A 21,533-nucleotide genomic window follows, 5' to 3' on the forward strand; every position below is an offset into this window, starting at 1 on the left:
TTTGTCTTGTTTTCCAAGAAACTATCTTAGGTGACTATGCATTCTTAAGAATTGCTTAGATTTATTAGAAAATCATCATTACAGGATAAAAACTAAAATGTTTTTATACAATTAGGGGGGAAATGTCACTTTATTATCCCCTTGTGGCATGATACCTCTGACAGGCACTTAAAAAGAATCCAAACACTTTTCACATAATGATTTGAAGTGAGTCACACTGGTTCAAATCAATTATTAGTTAGGTGACCTTAGGTAAAATTAATCCTTCTGAGTCTATTTTCTCCTACATAAAATTGGGCCAATAACTCATTTTATACATAAGGATTAAATTAGATCATATGAAGCAGTTAGCACAGTATTTTATCAACATATGTTAATTCCCATCACCTTAACTCGTTTAAAATCTCTGTCAGCAGCAACATGAAGGCAAAGCAAAGCATAATAGAAATAAACAACTAGAATATTAAAGTTTGTTATTTACTTCATATAAATAGTTGAAGCTATAAAGAAGTTAATTACTGTTTTCTTCTTAAGACGTTAGTCAAATTAATTCATTTCGTTTTGGTTAGATCTTTAGTAAGACAACAAGCGCCTCCATGAAGTGGCCTATGAACGATTTTACATATGCAATAACAGAGAGAAGCTAAACTTAAAAACAGTTAAAAAAGCAATGAGCTCTATCAGACACATTTACAAGGTTTTTACTAGCTCCTTAACAAATCTGAATCACTGTTTCCCAAGTGCATAATATATAATTTGCTACTCAAACATATCACTGAATAACAGCTAAGCAAAACAAAAACAAAAGTAAGTGAAAGAAAACATTGTAAATGCCATTGTATACCTGCCCATCTCTACTTATCTGGACTTTCTTATTGTCATTCCAAGGATTGAGCAAATGGTGTGCAAACTGAAAGGGGAGACTTTCTTTTCGTATCCATTCCACCTTAAATACTCCTCCTAGTCCAGCTGAGCCCCAATCCTGACTCTTCTCCCGTCCTATCTCAGAAGACATCCTAGAAAATCCCTGCAGGTTAAGTGGGGGGAAGGGGCGGAGGTGAACAAAGTATTAAACTAAATTCAATTTACCTGATAATGCTCTAAGTTTTTAAGGTAAAAATGTATATAAAAATAAGATATATAACAAAAACAAAAAATTAGCTGCTTATTAAATGTATTTTTATAAAAAGATTTAGTTAATAATATTAGCAAACTTTATAGGAAAGACCAATCCCAGCCTTCTAACAATTGCATATATTAATAGATATTTTCTAAATAAAACAGCAACAACTCTAAGTCCACATTTATTCCATGATAAATAGATATAAAATAACCTCCAAACTCTTATTTCTGAAAATTTTAGTAATTAATATCATATAATAAATTCATTATTTTATAAATTCTGATATATATTAAGTCAAGCTGAGTTAAGAAACCATACTAAGGGTCTTGACTGTCAACACTAACTTTCTTGGTCTATTTAAATAAACATTTTACCAGAAGGTCAAGTTTCTCACTACTTGTAATCCACCTGGGAATTAGTAAATCTAAAATTGTCTTCAGAAGAAATTGTTCATCTGGAGAGGCTCTAGTAAGACAAGGCAAAAACAAAGCGATCACAGTTCTATCATTCTCTTGAAGAGGAGCAATATATTTCTCATTCTCATTCAAGTAAAATGTATTCCTGTGTTCTGATTAAATAAAAAGCCAGGTTTTTTGACCTCTGTAGTCTAAACTGCAGCCAGAACAACCCCATTTTACTGTTTCAGGATGGCTCACCTGGAAATGTCCAGATCCTTGAACAGAAAATACCAAGTAAACCATGCTGCTTTCCCAAAAGGCTCGATTTAGCTTCCGCTCATTACTAGGGGTTGTAGACCAGATACCTTTCTGTTGAGAAATCTCAAGGTTTCTCAAATTGCTACTCTTCATTATGAAGTATCGAATAGGCATGTTTGGTCTTGGTGAAGGAGATTTTGAGCCCTACAAAAGAATGCATAAGTTCTTGAAAGGCAATTTGACCTTTCAAAATCAATAGGCTCTATTAAATAACATCTTCGTAAACATGTAAACCAAAATATTTTACCAAATATCCAACAAAGGCAAATAGCTACATCATGCCTGATAACCTATGCACGCTCAATCAAAATTAGGTTAAACAGCCAAAACCAAGTATTCTTTTCAGAGTCTTCAAAAATCTTTATCAAGAAAGGATCCTGGATTACCAACTTTGATTTATACTTCAAAGGTACTTACAGAAAATATTTTAATAAACTTCCAAAATCTAAAAACATAAATAGGTATGGCACCACTCACTATAACCCCTAATGATCCATTAGCAAAATTTTTGCTTACTCTCTCTGTGACCCTATACTTTGCTAGTCTAGCGGTCTTAGTTCCAAAGGGAGAGATGCTTCCACCAGGAGACACAACAATAATTCCATTGAACTGGAAGTTAAGACTGCTACCTGGACACTTTGGGCTCCTTGTGCCTTTGACTAAACAGGCAAAGAAGGGAGTTACTATAATGGCTGGTTTCACTGATTCTGATTACCAAGGGGAAATTGGACTGTTATTACAGAACGAAGGTAAGAAAGAGTAAATTTGGAATATAGGAGAACCATTAGGTCGTCTCTTAATACTATCATGCCTTGTGATTAAAGTCAATGGAAAACTATAACAACCCAAATAAGGCAGGACTATTAATGGGCCAGATCCTCAGAAATGAAGGTCTGGGCACCCCACCAGGCAAAGAACCAAATGAGGTATTTGATGAAGGCCAAGAAAATATGGGATGAGTAGTGGAAGAAGGTAGCTCTAAACATCAGCTAGGACCATGTGACCAGCTGCAGAGACTGTAATTATTATGTGTTTCTTCCTATTTTGGTGTGTGTGTGTGTGTGTGTGTGTGTGTGTAAATATCTTTGTTCTCTTCTCTCTCTAAAGCCATTGGTGGTTCAGTGGTAGAATTCTCGCCTTCCACGCAAGAGACCGAGGTTCAATTTCCAGCCAATGTACCTCATACGCAGCCACCCATCTGTTAATGGAGGCTTGTGTGTTGTTAAGATGCTGAAAAGGTGTCAGCAGAGCTTCCAGACAAGACAGATTAGGAAGAGAGGCCTGGCAAACTACTTCCCAAAATCTGCCACTGAAAACCCTATGGATTACAATGATCCAATATGCAAACCATGACAAGGATGTCACAAGACCGGGCAGCATTTTATTCCATCGTGTATGGGGTCATCATGAGTCAGCAGCCGATTAGAGGGCAGCTAACAACACATTAAAGTTACAGGATATCAAGGAGAAGAATGAACATCACCCAAGGACTTTCCATTCACTCTAGGGAAGGACTGAGTGCGTTTTTGGTTGTACGCAGGATAGCGGTATCATGTTACATGGAAGTATGCTTTTGTTACTGTCTTTATTTGGAGATTAAGTATGGTTTAAAGAGATGTCTCTGCATGCTATGTTGTTTGGTCAAACACTAGTCTAAATGTTGCTACAGAGTATTTATATTTGATTAGCATTTAAATCAGCTGCCCTTAATTAAAACAGATTACCCTTTAACGAGTGGGAGGACCTCATCTAATCACTTGAAGGCCACACAGCAAAATCAGAGGCTTTCCCAAGGGAGAATTCTGCCTCCAGACTATATATGACATTCTACCAAAAATCTTCCCTCTCCACTGAGGCCTGAGCTACCAATTTGGACAGAAGACTGCTGAAATTTCCAACCTGTCGCCTGGCCTACAAATTTTGGACTTCCTAGCCCCCACAATCACATGAGCCAATTCCTAAAAATCAATCTCTCTCTCTGTTTCTCTCTTTCTATATATATACACACACACATATTTATATATACTTATACACCTATATACCTATATCTTACTGGTTCTGTTTCTCTAGAGAACCCTAACTAAGACAAGGAATAAACAGCAGAATAGACACTACAATGAAAATATCAGTAAACTTGAAGACATGGCAATAAAAACTAGGCAAAATGAAGCAAAAAGAGCAGGACTTCTTGCTTCATTTTAGATAGCTGAAAAAAAGAAAGAAATAATGGCCTTAAATTTTCCAAAATTGATGGAAACTATAAATACACAGTTCAAAGAAGAAACATAAAGAGAACTAGACCAAGACATATCCTAATAAAATTGCTGAAAATCAGTTATAAAAAGAAAACCTGAAAAGCAACCAGAGAAAAGAGACACATTATATAGAGAAACAAAGATTAAAAAAAAACTTCCTATCAGAAACTACGTAAGCCAGAAGACAACGGAGAGACATCTTTACAGAAATGAAAGAAAACCACTGTAAACCCAGAATTCTATACACAGTAAAAATACATTTCAGAAATAAAAATGATAAAGATTTTTCAGACAAAACATTAAAGAATCATTTTCAGCAGATATGCACTAGAAGAACTGTTAAAAGGTCTCAAGCAGACGACAGAAATACAAGACAAAAATCTGCATCTAAACAAAAGAATGAAGACCACCAGAAATAATAAATATGTGAGTAAATATAAAAAGATTTTTCTGGCTTTAAAATCTTGGTAAAACATAAATGACTATTTAAAGCAAAAATAATACATTGTAGCATTTTAACATATGAAATAAATGTATGAAAACAATAACACAAAGGACTGAAGGGTAAAATAAAAATACGCTGTTGCAAAGTTCTTAAACTATACCTGAAGTGGTATAATATTGATTCAAGGTACACTAGGGTAAGTTAAAAATAGCTTCACTGGCGAATTCTATCAAACCCTTAAAGTACAAATAATACAAATTCTACACATCTCTTTCAAAAAATTGGAATGGAACACTTCCCAACCAATCTTATGAAGCCAGTATTAGCATTATGCCAAACCCACATAACAACACAAGAAAACTATAGAATAATATCCCTCATAAACAAAGATCTCAATTTAATACAATTCCAGGGAATCAAATCCAGCAATATGTAAAAAGGATAATTCATCATGACCAAGTGAGATATAAATATTAGAAAATGAATGAAATCCATCATATTAATAGGTCAAAAAAGAAGAGCTGTGGTGTTTTTTTTTTGCCGGGGGAGGGGGAGGAGACTGAACATAATTCAACACCTTTCATAATAAAAACTCTCAGCAACCTGGATCCAAAAGGAAATTTCCTCAACCTGAAAAACAGCATTCTACAAGGAGCCCAGCTGCTAACCAAAAGGTTGGCAGTTTGAACCCAGCCAGCAGCTCCACAGGAGAAAGATCTGGTGATCTACTTCCATACAGATTACAGCTTAGAAAACCCTATGAGGCAATTCTATTCTGTCACATGGGTCACTATAAGTAGGAATCAACTCAAAATCACCCAACAACAGCACGGTCTACTACACTAGAAGTGGCAGTCAATGGGCACAGCCAGAAAACAATCATTCGCTGTGACTAAGCTTGTGTGTGACATTCTGCCAGACCACTGAACCAGACAGCCCAAGCCAAGATTATTGTTCTACACTGTATTTACCACTGAGTGAGTTAGTTCCACTTCAGGTCCCTGCTTAAATTCCTGCTACTTGGGGGGGGGGGGGTGTGAAAAATACTGGTGCTAATGTGAGATAAGAGATAAAATAGATGGCCACAATGAATAAAACAACAGTTTTAAGTAAATACGTTTTTTTTTAATGGTATCAACAACAAACCTACAGTTGCCATCATATTAAGTGGTGAAAGACCTGATGCTTTCCCCCTAAGACCAAGGCAAAGATGTCTACTCTCATTTTACCGGAGGCCCTAGCCAGTGAAATAAGGCAAGTAAAAGAAATAAACAGTATCCAGATTGGAAAAGGAAAAAAGTAAAACTATACTGATAGAAGATATGACTATCCATGTAGAAAATCCTGAAAAATTTACACACACACACACACAAACTACTAGAATTAATTAGTGAGGTAAAGTAAGGTCATGGGATACTGGGCTAATATAGAAAAAAATCAAATGTATTTCTACATACTAGCAGTGAACAATTAGAAATTAAAATTTTAAAAAACAATAGCATCAAAAATACGAACTATTCATGGATAAATTTAACAAAAAAATGTGTAACCCGGACTCTGAAATCTACAAAACATTGTTGAGAGAAATTAAAGAATATCTAAATAAATGGAGAGATATACCATGCTCATGCATTGGAAGAATAAAATTGTTATATGTCAATTTTCTCCAAATTGATCTAGAAATTCAATACAGTCCCACTCAAATTACCAAAAAACTTATCTGTAAAAATTGACTAGCTGATTCTAAAATGTATGTAAAAATGCAAATAGCCTACAAAAGCCAAAACAATTTTGAAAAAAAGAACTAAGAGGACAAACATGAACTTATTTCACAACTTACTATATAAAGCTACTATAATTGAATCAGTGTGGCACTGGCAAAAGAAGACATATACAGACCAATGAAACAGAATAGAGTTCAATAAAGAGACAACACATATATATTCAATTGATTTTTGACAAAGGTGCCAAGGAAATTCAATGGGAGAAGAATAACCTTTTCAACAAGTAATGCTGGAACAACTGCACAGTCATAAGTCAAATAATGTACCCTGGCCCACACCTCATATCTTAAACAAAAAATAACTCCAGATAGATCATATAACTATAAGAGCTCCAATTACAAAGCTTCTAAAAGAAAAGATTAGGAGAAAATCTTTTTGACCTTCGATTATGCAAAGATTTCTTATGACAGAAAAAATATCAACCATAATAGAAAAAATGGATAGGATAGACTTCATCAAAATTAAAAAACACTTGGTCTTCAAAAAGTATACACTCAAAGGACCTGAAAGCTGCAACACAAACAGACATATGTATACCAATGTTTACTGCAGCACTATTCACAATAGGCAAAAGGTGGAAACAACTGAAATGCTCATCAGTTGATGAATGGATAAGCAAAATGTGGTATATACATACAACGGAATATTATTCAGTTGTTAAGAGGTATGAAGTACTTATGCATGCCACAACATGGATGAACCTTGAGGACATTATGCTGAGCGCAACAAGTCAGACACATGCGGACAAATACTGTATGATATCACTTACATAAAATAAATAAGTATATAGAAAGCAAAAGTAATTAGTGGTTACCAAGGATAGGAGAGAGGGAAATGCTAATGGTAGGTATGCTAATGGTGGTGGGATAATTTGGAAAAAGACAGTAAAAAATGGGTGCACAACTTGAAGAATGTAATCAATATCACTGAAGTGTACATGTAGAAATTGATGAGCTGTTGTATGTATTGTCAGGTGTAGATGACAACAGAAAAAAAGACATTATTAAGAAAATAAAAAGGCAAGCCATAGATTGTCAGAAAAAAATTTGCAAAACATGTATAAATAAGAATATACAAAGAACTTTTAGAACTCAATAAAAACAAACAACCGATAAACAGAAAGAAAAAAAAAAAGACAACAAATTTGAATCGACACTTCAACAAAGAAAAATGAATGGCGAATAAGCACATGAAAAGGTGTTCGATATCATTAGTCAGTGGGGAAATGCAAATTAAAACCACAATAGGATATCACTATATACCCACCAGAATGACTAAAATTAAAAAGACATGTCAAGTATTATCAATGACATGAAGCAATTGGAACTCTCATAGATTGTTGGAGAGAATGAAAAATAGTACAGTCATTTTGGAAGACAGTGGTAGTTTCTTGTAAAGGTAAACACACTTATGATACAATCCAACAATATCACTCCTAGGTATTTATCAAAGAAAAAACATATTTCCACACAAAAACTTATACTTGAATGTTTATAGCAACTTTATTCATAACAGCCCAAAACTGGAAACAACCTAAATTTCTATTAACCGATGAATGGATAAACAAATTGTGGTATATCCATACAATGGAATACTACCTAGCAATAAAAAGTAATAAACTAATAAAACAATATGGATGTATTTCAAAAGCATTACAGTAAAAAAGACACAAAAAGCTACATATTTATAACTCTATTTACAGGTAATTCTAGAAATATTCTAGGGACAGAAAGCAGATCAGTGGTTGCCACGGGCTAGGGGTGATGAAAAGTGTTTTGTACATGATTATGGTAGTGGTTACACAACTGTATACATTTGCCATAATTGTTTTAATTGGACAGTTTGAATTGGTGAATTTTTAGGTGTAAATTATACCTTAATAAAGGTGTTCAAAATAAACAAACCAAAAAACCTAGGAAAGCAAATCCACAAAAATGTTGTTTTTCTCTTGTTTAGGAGAGACATTTTCACCAAAATACAGTATGTAGATAAATAATCATGAATCAAATACTTACACAGGTATTTACAACACAGGAAAGTAAAAACAAACACATTCTAAACATTTGAAATCATTCGTATTATAAAAAAAGATACATAGTTCTCAATTTCGTATCAACATTTCTCACCTTCCTAATCTCATCCTACCTTGTGTTTTTAATATTACCATTGAATTGCAGAGATCAATTAAGAATGAAAGAAACCAATGTTTTTTAATTCTGAAATTATAAATAAAAATTAACTTAAGACAATCTTTTGTTGTTTGTTTTTAGCAAAAAAGACTATAAAGAAGTAGAAAGGAAATAATAAACTGCCTAGTTTCATGTCATCAGTGTTCAAGTTTTAAAACACTCTAAGATATTAATAACTAGAAATATTTGGCAAGCATGAAAAAATTACAAATTTACTCAAAGTGTCTCAAGTTTGCCAGTTTCAATTTGTATCTAGAACAGGGACCATAATCGGTAACTCAAAAGTAGGATTTTTTTTTTGTTATTTTGTTTGAGCATATAACTTTAGACATGCTACAAATCTGTTCCTTGCTATGTTTTAGACACTTTACCTTTCCTGAGGATGGTGGTGAAGGGCTGGCACAAGGACTTGGGTAACTACTGCTGTCTGTAGATTTCACAGATGACTGATCTGATCGATCATCAGTATTTCGTTTAGGATGTAAAATTCCTCTATCTTTGTACTTCTGAGGTGGGTGTAATGCTGGAGATGGAGATTTCATCAATACTCTTGAATGATAAGGAAGAAGTAAAGATTAATTACACTTAAGTTTATAACACAAAGCAGATGTCATTTCAATGCAAACTCCCAAAGACACTATGATTTACGGAATAGTATCTTAAAAAGGGAATTTCATTCTTTTATTATATTTGGAGGTTAAAAAACAGTTGGACAGTTAAGGTATACTTTCACAGTATAGGTAAACATGTTTTAAAAATCCACAAAAATAAAAAAAGATATTGAATTCTCTAAGTTAATATTTAAAAATATCCAAGTATTTACCTTACAATGGAGCCCTGGTAGCACCGTGGTTAGGCACTTGGCTGTTAACCAAAAGGTGTTAACCAAACCCACCAGCCACTCCACAGGAGAAAGACATGGCAGTCAGCTTCCGTAAAGATTACAGCCTTGGAAACCCTATGGGGCAGTTGTACTCTGTCTTATAGGGTCACTGTGAGCTGGAATTTACTCGATGGCAGCCGGTTTATTTACCTTACAAAATTCCTAACCTCTTTTATGATGGTATAGGAGAGTTCTTTACCAATTATAAAATTTTATACTGATACTTAATGTTTTCAACATTATAAAACTTATTAAAATGTATCTATACTAATGGCTCTTATATGCTGAGCAAATAATGCAAGAAGCTGGACTATATGATGAAGAATGCAGCATCAGGACTGGAAGAAGACTCATTAACAACCTGTATTATGTAAATGACACAACCTTGCTTGCTAAAAGCGAAGCGGACATGAAGCGCTTACTGATGAAGATCAAAGTCTACAGCCTTCAGTATGGATTATAATTTAACATAAAGAAAACAGAAATCCTCACAACTGGACCAAAAAGCAACATCATAATAAATGGAGAAAATACTGAAGTTATCAAGGATTTCATTTTACTTGGACCCACAATCAATGCCCATGGAAGCAGCAGTCAAGAAATCAAACAATGTGTCGCATTGGGCAAATGTGCCGCAAAAGACCTCTTTAAAGAGTTAAAAAACCAAAGATGTCGCCTTGAGGACTAAGGTGCACCTGACCCAACTCATGGTATTTTCAATCGTCTCATATGCATGTGGAAGTTGGACAAGGAATAAGGAAGACTGAAGAAGAATTGATGCCTTTGAATTATGGTGTTGGCAAAGAATATTGAATATACCATGGATTGCCAGAAGAACAAACAAACCTGTCTTAGAAGAAGTACAATCAGAATGCTTCTTAGAAGCAAGGATGGTGAGACTTTGTCTCACATATTTTGGACGTGTTATCAGGAGGGACCAGTCTCTGGAGAAGGACATCGTGCTTGGTAAAGTAGAGGGTCAGCAAAAAAGAAGAAGACCCTCAATCAGATGGAATGACACAGTGGCTGCAACAATGGGCTCAAACACAGCAATGACTGAGGATGGCGCAGGACCGGGCAGTGTTTCCTTCTATTGTACATAGGGTCACCATGAGTCAGAACCAATTCAAGGGCACCTAACAACAACAACAATTGCTCTTACTTGAATATCACCCACTCCACCTTCCTCCCATTTTCATGTAATATCTGACAGTCAAGTATAATAGCCAGAAAAAGCATATTAAAAATTACAGTGTGACAAAGTGGAAAGAATGTGGAACTAAAGGTAGGAGAGGTAGATTTCTAGTATTATACTAAATTTATAACTAATGAGGCATGTGATTCAGAGCAAGTCACTTATTTGAGCTTAATTTGCTCATTCATTGAATGAAGAGACTGTACTAGACAACCTCTACAATTCTATGAATAAATTCTATGAATAAATACAGCAAACATGGCACTCAGGGATTTTATAATTTCTTAAAAAAAAAAATGGGTCTTTCTGGGATAACCAGATATTAAGTATTTGTGATGTGTTGCAATATAAATTTCACAGCACTACCTATAAAATATTCTTGCCAAAACATTAGACCTAATCAAGTTTTGAGAGCTAACTATCAGTTTACATGAAATATATAGGGTATAGGAATAAATGATGCCAGGAGGAAACAAAGAGACAAATCCAGAATGTGGAACATAGCTTCTTCAAAAAAGTCAAAAGGAGAACTGGTCTAGATCACAAGAAACTGAAGAAACATGACATCCTAATACAATGCCAAACCCGGCCTGGATGCTGTTTCAAATAAATTAACAGTTTGAGACAACTGGGAAAATAGTCATTTTATTGGGAGTGACAAATAGACTAAGGTTTTGTAGTAAAAAATCCCCTATTTTTAAGAGATGCAAATTTAAATATGGAAGGATAAAATGACAATTTCTGGGATTTACTTTGAAATATGTAAGCAAAATAATAAAGAAAGCAAGAAATAAAAAAGAAAATGCTGGTCAATAAAGCAAGTAAAAATTTGGTAATTGTTGAATCTGGGATATGGAGTTCATTAGGGTTTAACATTTATTTTCTGTGTTTGACAGTATTTCTAATAAATAAATTTAAAACATAGGTCTTCAATAATCCATATAATTGCATGCTTCCATAGCCTTACAATTATAATTACTCTACTTTCAAGATAAGTGAAAATAGCTTATCTTACAATTTACTCCTCTTTCAATAAATATCTTAGATCCAGGATTCTTTCACAAATGAAATTTTAAAATAACTAAAGCCTAAAGATCTTAACAATAAAATATATAATGGATGCATATCTGAATCACTAACAAAAACTTGGTAAGAGTGTAAAAGGATAACTTTTACAATTTTTTTTCCCAAGTGAATTGAGTTTCCAATTAATCACCTAGTTACAACCTCTAAAATTCTATCATTCTTACCCTGGTCTCTAACTAATGTGAAGACTAGGTAACAGAACTTAATGACAGTAAAAACTTATTAAAATAAAAACAATATTGCCAATAAGCTCATCTAAACATGTGGTTTTCAAACTGAGGTTTTGACAGGGCTCTGAGCTCTATTCTAGCTTTCATCTCTCTCACATTGGGCTTCCTCTGAAAATGGAAGGAAGGAAGGAAGGGAGGGCGGGAGGGAAGGTTTCCCATAAACCTTTTCACCTAGGGTGAAAACGCTAAACCTTTTCCTCAAGAAGTAATCCCACAAAGGTTATAACTTCTCCCTTCAGAAATACCTCTTCCTAAGAGTCCTCATTCTATTCCTTACCAAATTAATTGACTTCAATTAGCATCACCAAAAGTCTGAAAGGTGATGAAACCCTTGATCTCACTGCTCAACAGGTAAGAGAATGAAGAATGTCAAGCTGCAACTTGTGGGAAAAGAAAGGAGGTATCATAGGTTAAAAGAATGGATTTAAATCAGATTCTAAAGTGTAACTAATACTAAATAATTCTGCTTTTCCCCCCTTGTATTTCTCAATTTTTATTACATGAGTATGTATTACTTTTAAAAAGAAAAAAAAGGAAGCTTTATTTTTTAAAATGTGTGTATATGTGTGTGTGTGTGTGTATAAATATGTGTATGTATACACAGATACAGTCTCATTATGGCTCTAACAGGTTTTTTTACTGGCTGATCCAGGAATAACACTACTGCATAACAGCTTCTATGAAAATGTATTCCCACTTTATAAACAACTAATATTCAAGCAAACTTTTGGAAAATCTTTTCAAAAAGTGGGAAGTTTCTAAATACAGATTATGATTTTCCCTTCTCCTTTCACTCAGCAGGATCTACACTAGAAAGAAAGGCTTCGGCACACATATTATGAGAAAGTTCTCTTGGCAACTGGCTGGATTATTCCTAAAATGTACTATTTGAAGAATTTGGAGACCAATATATATTATTCCTCCTTAACTGTAAGTCTTAACTGATATCTGGGCTTTACGCTTCATTCAAAAGAAGGTATTAAAACCTCATCTGACAATTCTTAAAAAATAGTAATCATCACATAGAATCTTTTATGTTTCCATTGTTTCTACTTTCAGTTTTTTAACTATGAAACCATGTTCTTACTATACAGTCTTTCTACCAATATTGCCAAAACTAGCACCACAGGCAAGAATGTTGTCTTTGTTATCAATTCTAACAGGGTAAACAATACCTTGTATTTAACTGATGTAAAGAAACTTAAATTTAATTCCAACAAATGCTTTTACAACCAGAAATATTTATGACTCATGGCCAATGATCTATTATAACCACGATTATATTACTAATATGCATTTTAACAAAAAATTATTATAAGAAAGCTCATATTACTGGCAATCAAGTAATAAAACCATCACCACATCTAATTGTTAAGTGTTACTGTTATTATTAGGTACCATTGAGACGATTCCAACTCATAGCTACCCTAAATGACAGAGTACAACTGTCCCATAGGGTTTCCCAGGCTGTAGTCTTTACAGGAGTATATTGCCAGGTCTTTTCTCCCCCGCAGCCACTGGTGGGTTGGAACCACTAACCTTTTGGGTAGCAGTCGAGTGCTTAACCATCGCAGCACCAGGGCTCCTTAATTGCTAAGTACTAAAAAGAATACAAGGATTTAGCTAAACTGTGACAGAAATTTTGTGACATGACAGTAAACTTATGTCTCCTCTCAATAAAATGTAAACTCTGAGGGAAGAGACCTTGACCATTTGGTACATGGCTCTTTTGTACACGGCTGTCTGTTTTGTACATGACTGTGTCCCACACCTAGAACAACAGGCATTCGATCCATTACTGAAAAAATGAATGGATCAAGTACTTTTCAGTAGGAATGCTATCCAATAATAATAATATCTAGGTAAAGTTTGTGGGGAATTTCTTTTGAATGACCAGAGCCAGTACATCTCACTGTAGGGTATCTAGGAAAGATGTCATTGACATATACCAACTAACACATATGGTAAAAAAGTGTTCCTATCTGTTAAACAGGTCCTAAATTTGTAAATTCTGGAAATTAAACATTTTGAGCTTTCCTTAACAAAGAATTTTCTTATTAAATAACTCAACAGATTCCAGTAGCTTGACATTTTGCATACTATATTAATATTTATAAAAATATTTTATAAGTAAAAACCTCTTGCCATTTTATTATATAGCCTTTTTATGTACCTTAGATTATAAAAAAAAAAGTAATTTTAAAAGATTCTAAAAGCATATGACTTTATGATAAATGATACATTTTCCTGAAGAAACTGGCTCCCATTTTAACAAAATGTTATAAATTTACCTTTCTGCAGTAGTAGACTCATCAGAAAAATCAGTATCTGCTGAACTTTTCCTACTATTATTTGACCTCCAAGATGATGCCAAAGGAAGTTCTTCTGAAGACATAGGTCTTGGCCTTTGGCCAATCCCAGATGGTTGTTGTAAACCTGCAGACTGTTCTTCAGTGCTTAAGACAGCAATAACTGCTCTTATTGTAGCTTCATCAACTTGAGACCAAGGTTTAGATGGAGCTCTCATTCGGCGCAAAAACAAGCTATGCCACTTCTGTCTGAGCTGTAGCAGTAAACTGGCTGCCTATAATAAATAAGTTTCCTCAGTTCAGATAGATACAAACTGTATATCACTCATGCAAGATTACTATTTGTTCATTAGTTAAGATCTTCAACTGTTTACAAAGAACATGTTTTACATTTTATATAATTTACTTAATTTTTAATTTCATTCTTTTTGTTGGAGAATGAAATAAAATTTACCATATACTAGCCACTAGGGACACAAAACTAAATGAAATAGTTCAATGAGAGAGACAGTGATTAACACTAGAAAAGTATCAGCAAGGTAAATAAAGGAAAACACATTTAATTCTATTCATACTGTATTTGAGTGCCTTTACAACAGCCAAATGGTGGTGTCCAGAAAGCAGCTGGATTCATAGGTCCAGAGCTCAGGAGAAGGGCCTATGCTGGAAATACAGACCTGGGAGTCATCAGTGCATAAATGGTAACTAAGTCTACACATAGAGGCAAGGTCCCCAGGGGCTATGCAAACAGAGTGAGAAGAGCAAAACACAGACTACTGGGGAACATGTGACATTTAAGGCATAAAAACGCATACAGAAGAGTCAGTGAAAAAACTTAAGAACGAATAGTCAGCGAGAAAGAAGAGGAATCAGGAAAGGCTAATGTCACTTTAATTAGTGGCAAAGAAGTTGGGGCAAAGGTTAACAGGAAAAACAGGGAAAGGCAGAATTTTAAGTACAATGGTGCCAAATACTAGGGAGAGGTCAGATTTATCAAGGACATCAGATTAGTTCTAACAACATGAAGGACACTGTTGATCTTGGCAAATCTAGTTTCAGTGAAGTGAATTGTTGGTAGGGATGAATGGGACTGCAGTAGGTTGAAGTGAAGAATGAGTAAATGGTAAAAAAAATAAATAAATAAACCTAGCAAGTATTGACTATTGACAGCTTGGCTGTCAAAAAAAAAAGAAAAAAGAAATGGATATAGAATAGTAATCTTTAAAAGTAGGGATGGAATTAAGGGGAAGCTTTATCAAGAAAACTTTTAATTTGAAAAGAAACATCCATACATCTGAATTCAGAGGTATATGAAAAGAGAAAACAGAATGAACTCATATCTTTGTCTTAGAAACAGAGTTATACAAAATAAAGGGGGTGCTTGTGTACTCAATATTTAATATTTTCTTACATACACACAAAAAAACTCAAGTATTACAATGCTTAAATACTGAGCCACACCTAGGTTTTTCAAGTCTTCTATTGAATAAACTCCAATATAGCAGAAAATGCATAAGGACCCTGTGAAAACTAACAAGCAAGCTGTATTCTTTAATTCTAAGGGCTCAATACTGAAGATGAAATTTTTATCACACAGTATATCAATTCACATTAACTGAATGAAATATACTGTACTACTAAAAAGTCACTTACCTCCGGATCCAGTTTGAAATTAAGCCACTCATCAAGTTTCAAAGTTGCCAAATTAGCAGTAGTTCTATCTTCCATTTCACTATCACTACTGTCATTAGGAATACCATCCACTGTTCAAACACATATGGAAAGAAAAAAAAATCTCACTTTTACCATCTTACATCACAACAAAAAAGTAAGCAGAATAGATACTTGTTTACACAAATTCTCCTGATTCACCAACAATTTTCACAGGGAGTTCTCCATATCCAACAGATCACAAATTAAATTTCAATATTAACAAGAAGAAATTTTTAAAAAGACATTTTAAAAACTACAATCTCCAAATCACAATGCAACAAAATAAAAAAGACCAAGAACTTAAAAATTAAAACACAATCTTTAAATAATAACTAGATGAGTATGAAAATTAAGAACATAATTAAAAGAAAAATATGAAAACACTAAATACCAAGAACTATGGAATGTGGTCAAAGTAATATTCATTTAAATTCACAGTTTTTGATTTAAAATAAAAAAGAAAAAGGAGAAAAACTACATATCAAAATAAATCTTAGAAAAATAGTAAAGAATCCAAAGGAAAAATTAGGAAAAAAAATTGATAAATTACAAAGACAAAATGCTAAAGTTAAAACTATAACTTTATTTGTTGAAGATTAATAGACAATCCCCTGATAAATTTAATAAAGGAGGAAGAAAACATAAATCTATAAAATCATTAGTGTGAATAATAATATAAAACTTTATACAAAATGTATTTTAAGTTAAATATATACAGTATTCATAATTACAGAATAAGAAATTTGAAACCTTGAAAGAAATTTTAAAAAATAAATAAAACTAAAATGGAAAAAACAAGAAACAGAAAAACCCAAACAGAACAATATCTAAGGAAGACACTGAGGATGTTCTTAGAGAATAACAAAGAAATCTAGACCACCAAGTCTTTCAGACTTTCATGGAATCAAATGATGATCAGTTCCTTGAATGAGACAAGTCAGAACCTAATCCTAAAACCCGATTAAAAAAAGATAACCTTAGTGTACACACATGCACATACACATTCTATAGGTCAGGCTCACTAATAAACATAAATATAAAAGTTTTAAATAAAATTGTAGCAAAATATTCAACAATGCAATAAATTCTACTTAGTCTAAGGAAAAAAAAGGATAGTTCCATAAGAAAAACTATATACCACATCACTAGGCTAAACAAATTCTCATTTAAAAAGCTATTTAATAAATTCAACACTTATTTTTGAAAATATAAAAACAGAATTCTTCCTTAATTTAACAAAAATTACTTTTATTAAAACAAAAATTAATATTATGCTCAATGATACGACTTTAAAATTTAAAGCTTTCAAACTCAACAAGACAAAGTGGGCTGTTAATATAGTTTTCAAAGGTCTTGACAAAGAAATAATGTAAAAGGAATAAATTTTGTAACAAAAAATACTACCATCTGAAGGTAATATAATAAATAGAAAATTCAAGGTATTAATAAGAATTTAGTTATATAACATGGTAAATAAAATATACTGATGTCTAAGATAATATTTCTATTAAGCAAGATCAGCAGATAAATGACACAAAGAGAACTCATTCACCATAACAACTCAAGAACAACAACAAATCTTACGAATCATTTTAAGAAATATGCTTGACCTTTATAAATGTAACCAAAAAAGCTATATTGCTAATATTAATAGACCAAAAATCTGTTGCCATCGAGTCGATTCTAACCTATAGTGACCCTATGGGACAGAGTAGAAAAACTGTCCCATAGAGTTTCCAAGGAGTGACTGGTGGATTTGAACTACCAACTTTTTGGTTAGCAGCCAAGCTCTTAACCACTGCGCCACCAAGGATCCTTTAATAGAAGGTATGGCTAAATAGAAGAATATACTAAATTTCCTGGATGCAAACACTAAACTAAAATCACAGAAGATTTGTTGGTTGAGAAAGGATTACAACAAGGTGAAAAAAGATAAATTATCAAACAACAGCTTGAAAACAGAAAAGCAGCAAAGAGCTACAGGTAGATTCTCTACTATCTGAGAATTTATTAGTAAACAACAATACTAAACAAGATGATACAACATAAAAGCAGAAGGAATCGAACATACAGAAAGTTTAGAAAAAGATGCTAAATTTAATATGCAATCCTGCAAGCTTTCTAAAAGAGAATACATAAGGATTGTTTAATAAATGGTGCAGCTCAGAAAAAAAGCAGTATGAAAAAAAGTTAGATCTATACTTTAAACCAGAATCAACTCAACATGGTTGAGAAAACCAAGTATTTTAAAAAAAAAGCAGATTACACTAGAAAGAAACACCTGGCTATCTACTTCAGAAAGGACATAGCCACTGAAAACCCTATGGAGTACAGTTGTACTCTGACACACGTGGGTTCACCGTAAGTTGGAATTCACTCGATGGCGATGGGTTTGGTTTTTTGTTGTTGTTGTCTTTCCATCTTAAAATCCACTGATTCAAAAGTTTCCCAACATTATGTTTTGAAATTAATATTTTCAAATGAGAAATAGGAATTCAACAATAAACTAAAACAAAGTATGAATTTTAATGTAAAAAAAACAAATTACAGAAAATAAAAAAGCAAAAACCAAATACTTTTCAGATCAATGGGGGAATGAAACTTTCTCAGCTTTGAAAGTAAACAGCATAGGAAAAGATTAACCAATTTGAATATACAGTAATCAAAACACACACTCAAAATATGTAAAACTTAAAAGGATAACAGATTACACTGAATATGATAGAAAAAGAGCTAATACCTTTAAAATCGTAAAGCTTTCATTCAAACTTTTAAGAAAAACATCAGTACTCAAATAAGTAAATGGGCAAAGGATAAAATGAACAACTCAACTAAAGGAAAATATAAACAGATACATGGAGGATTATTCCTTTTTGATAGGGTTAAAACTTTTTTAAATACAAATAAACCTGTAAACATTATAATTAAAATAGCATATTTCTTTTTTAAAGATAACACCCAATGATGACATCGTGCAATGAAATTCTCTCCTGATGGCCCCAATATGACTGTGTATGGAAGAAAAACCAGGAATAATATTCATATACTTTTATCATGTAATTTCCACTTCAAGGAATTTTATCTCAAGGAAAAAATTTAGTAAAAGCAAAAGAACACTCAGATGAAGACGTGAATGTATCAATGCCCCCACCTTACTGATAACTCTCAATACAAACTTAACCCACCCCACCCAACACCACCAATAAGACTTCTGGGCTCATCACTCTACTGAAACTGCTCTTGTCAAAGTCATCAGTGACCTCCAACTACCAAATATACAATTTGCAGTCCACATCTTTTTCAGTCTCTCACAGTAACATTCAACAGAGCTGACTATTCTTTTCTTAACACATATTTATCTCCAACATCTGGCCACTCTTCCTCTACTCAAATTCTAAATATTAGAATTCCACAGAATTTGGTGAACAGCACTGTTTACACATTCTCTTTAGGAAATCCATTCACATGTCTTTAAAATATCATCTACAAACACTAAGAGCTTCCAAATTTGTATTGCTATCCCAGGCATCTTCCCTAGGCTCTAGACATGTGTATCCACTGCCTCCTAGGAAAAAAAAAAACACCTCACTCAGGATGTCTTAGCCATCTCAAACTTAGCATATCCAAAACAGAACTCTTGATTTCCCCTCTATCTAACCTGCTCCTCTCACAGTTTTCTGACCTTCAAAGTGGCATCAATTATTCAGCAAGCTACTAAAGTAAAAAACCTGAGAGTCATATTTGACAACTCCTTCCTTGCCCTCACCACCAACACTCAATCCAGCAGTTACTATTACTTCCAAAATAATTTGAATCTACTTCTCTACATATCAGCTGCACCAGCCTATTCTGAATCATCTTTGTCATAGGACCACTACAAGAGCTTCCTACCTGGCCTCCTCTCTTCCATCTTTCCCCTTCAGCAGACAATTCCAGCAGCGAAAATGATCTTTCTGAACATAAATCACATCACGTCACTTCCTTCTTAAAACCCTTCAATGGCTTCCCTTGCACTTACCATGGCCTACAAGATTCATGCCTTCCTTTTCAACCTTATCATACCCAACTCTCCCTTGATCTTGGAGCTGCATTCACAAAGCTTTTCTGTCATTTCTTAGATCATTTCCTAGGGCAGAATCTTGGCACTTGCCGTCTTCCTCTACCTACAGCATATTTCCACTTTTTCGTATGGCTGGCTTCTTCTCATACTTTAGGTCTCACCTTAAATCTCGTGTCATCAGAGAAGCCTGTCCAGGCTCCCTTTCTAAAGCAGGCCACCCCTACAGCAGCCCTCTTTTTATTTCCTTCATAACACCATACACAGATTATTTACTGGTTTATTTTTGTCTACCCCAACTATTGTGTAAATCCCACGAGGACAGAAATACCTTGTCTATCTTGTATTCTGTTACATCCCCGATGCCTAGCACAGTACTTGACATATAGTAAGTCCCCAATAAATATTTGTTGAATCACCAAATAACAAAAAACTGGGAACAGAAGGGACAGTCTAAATGAATGATGTCACTTCAATGTAGTAGAATACTTTGCAGTTATTAATATGAATTATTTTAAAATTGTTTCTGGTATTTTGTACAATGAAAATAGCAGAATGTAAAATAAAGTCTGAGTGAAATAATTAAAAATATATAAACATCGAGAAAAAATGTGTAATATTTTAAAAAGTGTTTACATAAGGGTAATGGGCTTATAAGTGACTATGATAACTACTTTCTTTAAACAATTACCTTTATTTATAGCAGTACACACTTGGAGCCCTAGTGGAGCAGTGGTTAAGAGCTATGGCTGCTAACCAAAAGGTCAGCAGTTTGAATCCACCAGCCGCCCTTTGGAAACCCTGTGGGGCAGTTCTACTCTGTCCTATAGGGTTGCTATGAGTTGGAATCGACTCGACAGCAATGGGTTTTTTTGGTTTTATGGTACACTACCAAATAAACACAAGTGGAAAAGAAAAGCAAACTTCTTCCCATTGCTAAGATTAATAAAAAATGCACAAATCAATGTCAGGTTACCTCAGAAATCAATCTTAAGAATAATAGAACAACTTCATATTTCTTAATTAGTCTTAACGTATCAAAAGGGAGTTACTACCACATAAATTTTTAAAACTTCACAGTGTGGTTTAGTAAAAAAATAATTTGTTCCAAATAGAGTTTATTCTCTTATAATACACATCACAAAATACATAATATATTTACCTTTAAAGGACGAAGGCTCCTGAAGAGCATTACTTGCCAACCTAGCTGGTCCACAGAACACCAATACAGTGACAGGCGTCACTGCTGAACAACATCTAATATTAGCTATCCTATGGGCTCTGGTCATTTCATCATAAATAAGCCAATCTGTGGGTAGTGCTTGAATTGCTGCAGCTTGACCATTCACCGGAGGAATCTATTAGGAAAATAAATTAAAAATTGTTAATCCTATTTATCATCTAAATTATTAAGAATACTTTTAAAATGTAAAAAGTTCAATGAAACAGATGTTGTGTATTAGTACCCAAGCAAAAACTAAAAGCAAGTCATCTGCTCACATAATTTGTAGAATATCCCTCATTATTTAACATATTACTGTTTCCAAC

At 33.6% G+C, this 21,533-nt stretch overlaps 1 protein-coding gene across 8 annotated transcripts in view; it reads right to left on the reverse strand.

Moving 5' to 3' along the window:
• Positions 1–21,533, reverse strand: part of YTHDC2 (YTH N6-methyladenosine RNA binding protein C2) — an 80,019-nt gene that overhangs the window by 1,740 nt on the left and 56,746 nt on the right. For 6 of the 8 annotated variants that reach the window (XM_004376985.2, XM_023731960.1, XM_023731958.1 and 3 more), the window contains 6 exons: positions 21,148–21,343; positions 15,869–15,978; positions 14,198–14,490; positions 8,884–9,061; positions 1,780–1,983; positions 845–1,027 (listed from right to left, as the gene is read on the reverse strand). In XM_004376985.2, the coding sequence (XP_004377042.1) occupies positions 845–1,027; positions 1,780–1,983; positions 8,884–9,061; positions 14,198–14,490; positions 15,869–15,978; positions 21,148–21,343 (1,164 nt within the window). Of the gene's footprint in view, positions 1–519; positions 1,028–1,779; positions 1,984–8,883; positions 9,062–14,197; positions 14,491–15,868; positions 15,979–21,147; positions 21,344–21,533 lie in introns of all 8 variants that reach the window. The other 2 variants (XR_002824224.1, XM_023731961.1) reach the window with 2 other exon arrangements.

Source organism: Trichechus manatus, unplaced genomic scaffold (genome assembly GCF_000243295.1).
Source record: "Trichechus manatus latirostris isolate Lorelei unplaced genomic scaffold, TriManLat1.0 scaffold00047, whole genome shotgun sequence".
Classification (NCBI taxonomy): Eukaryota; Metazoa; Chordata; class Mammalia; order Sirenia; family Trichechidae; genus Trichechus; species Trichechus manatus.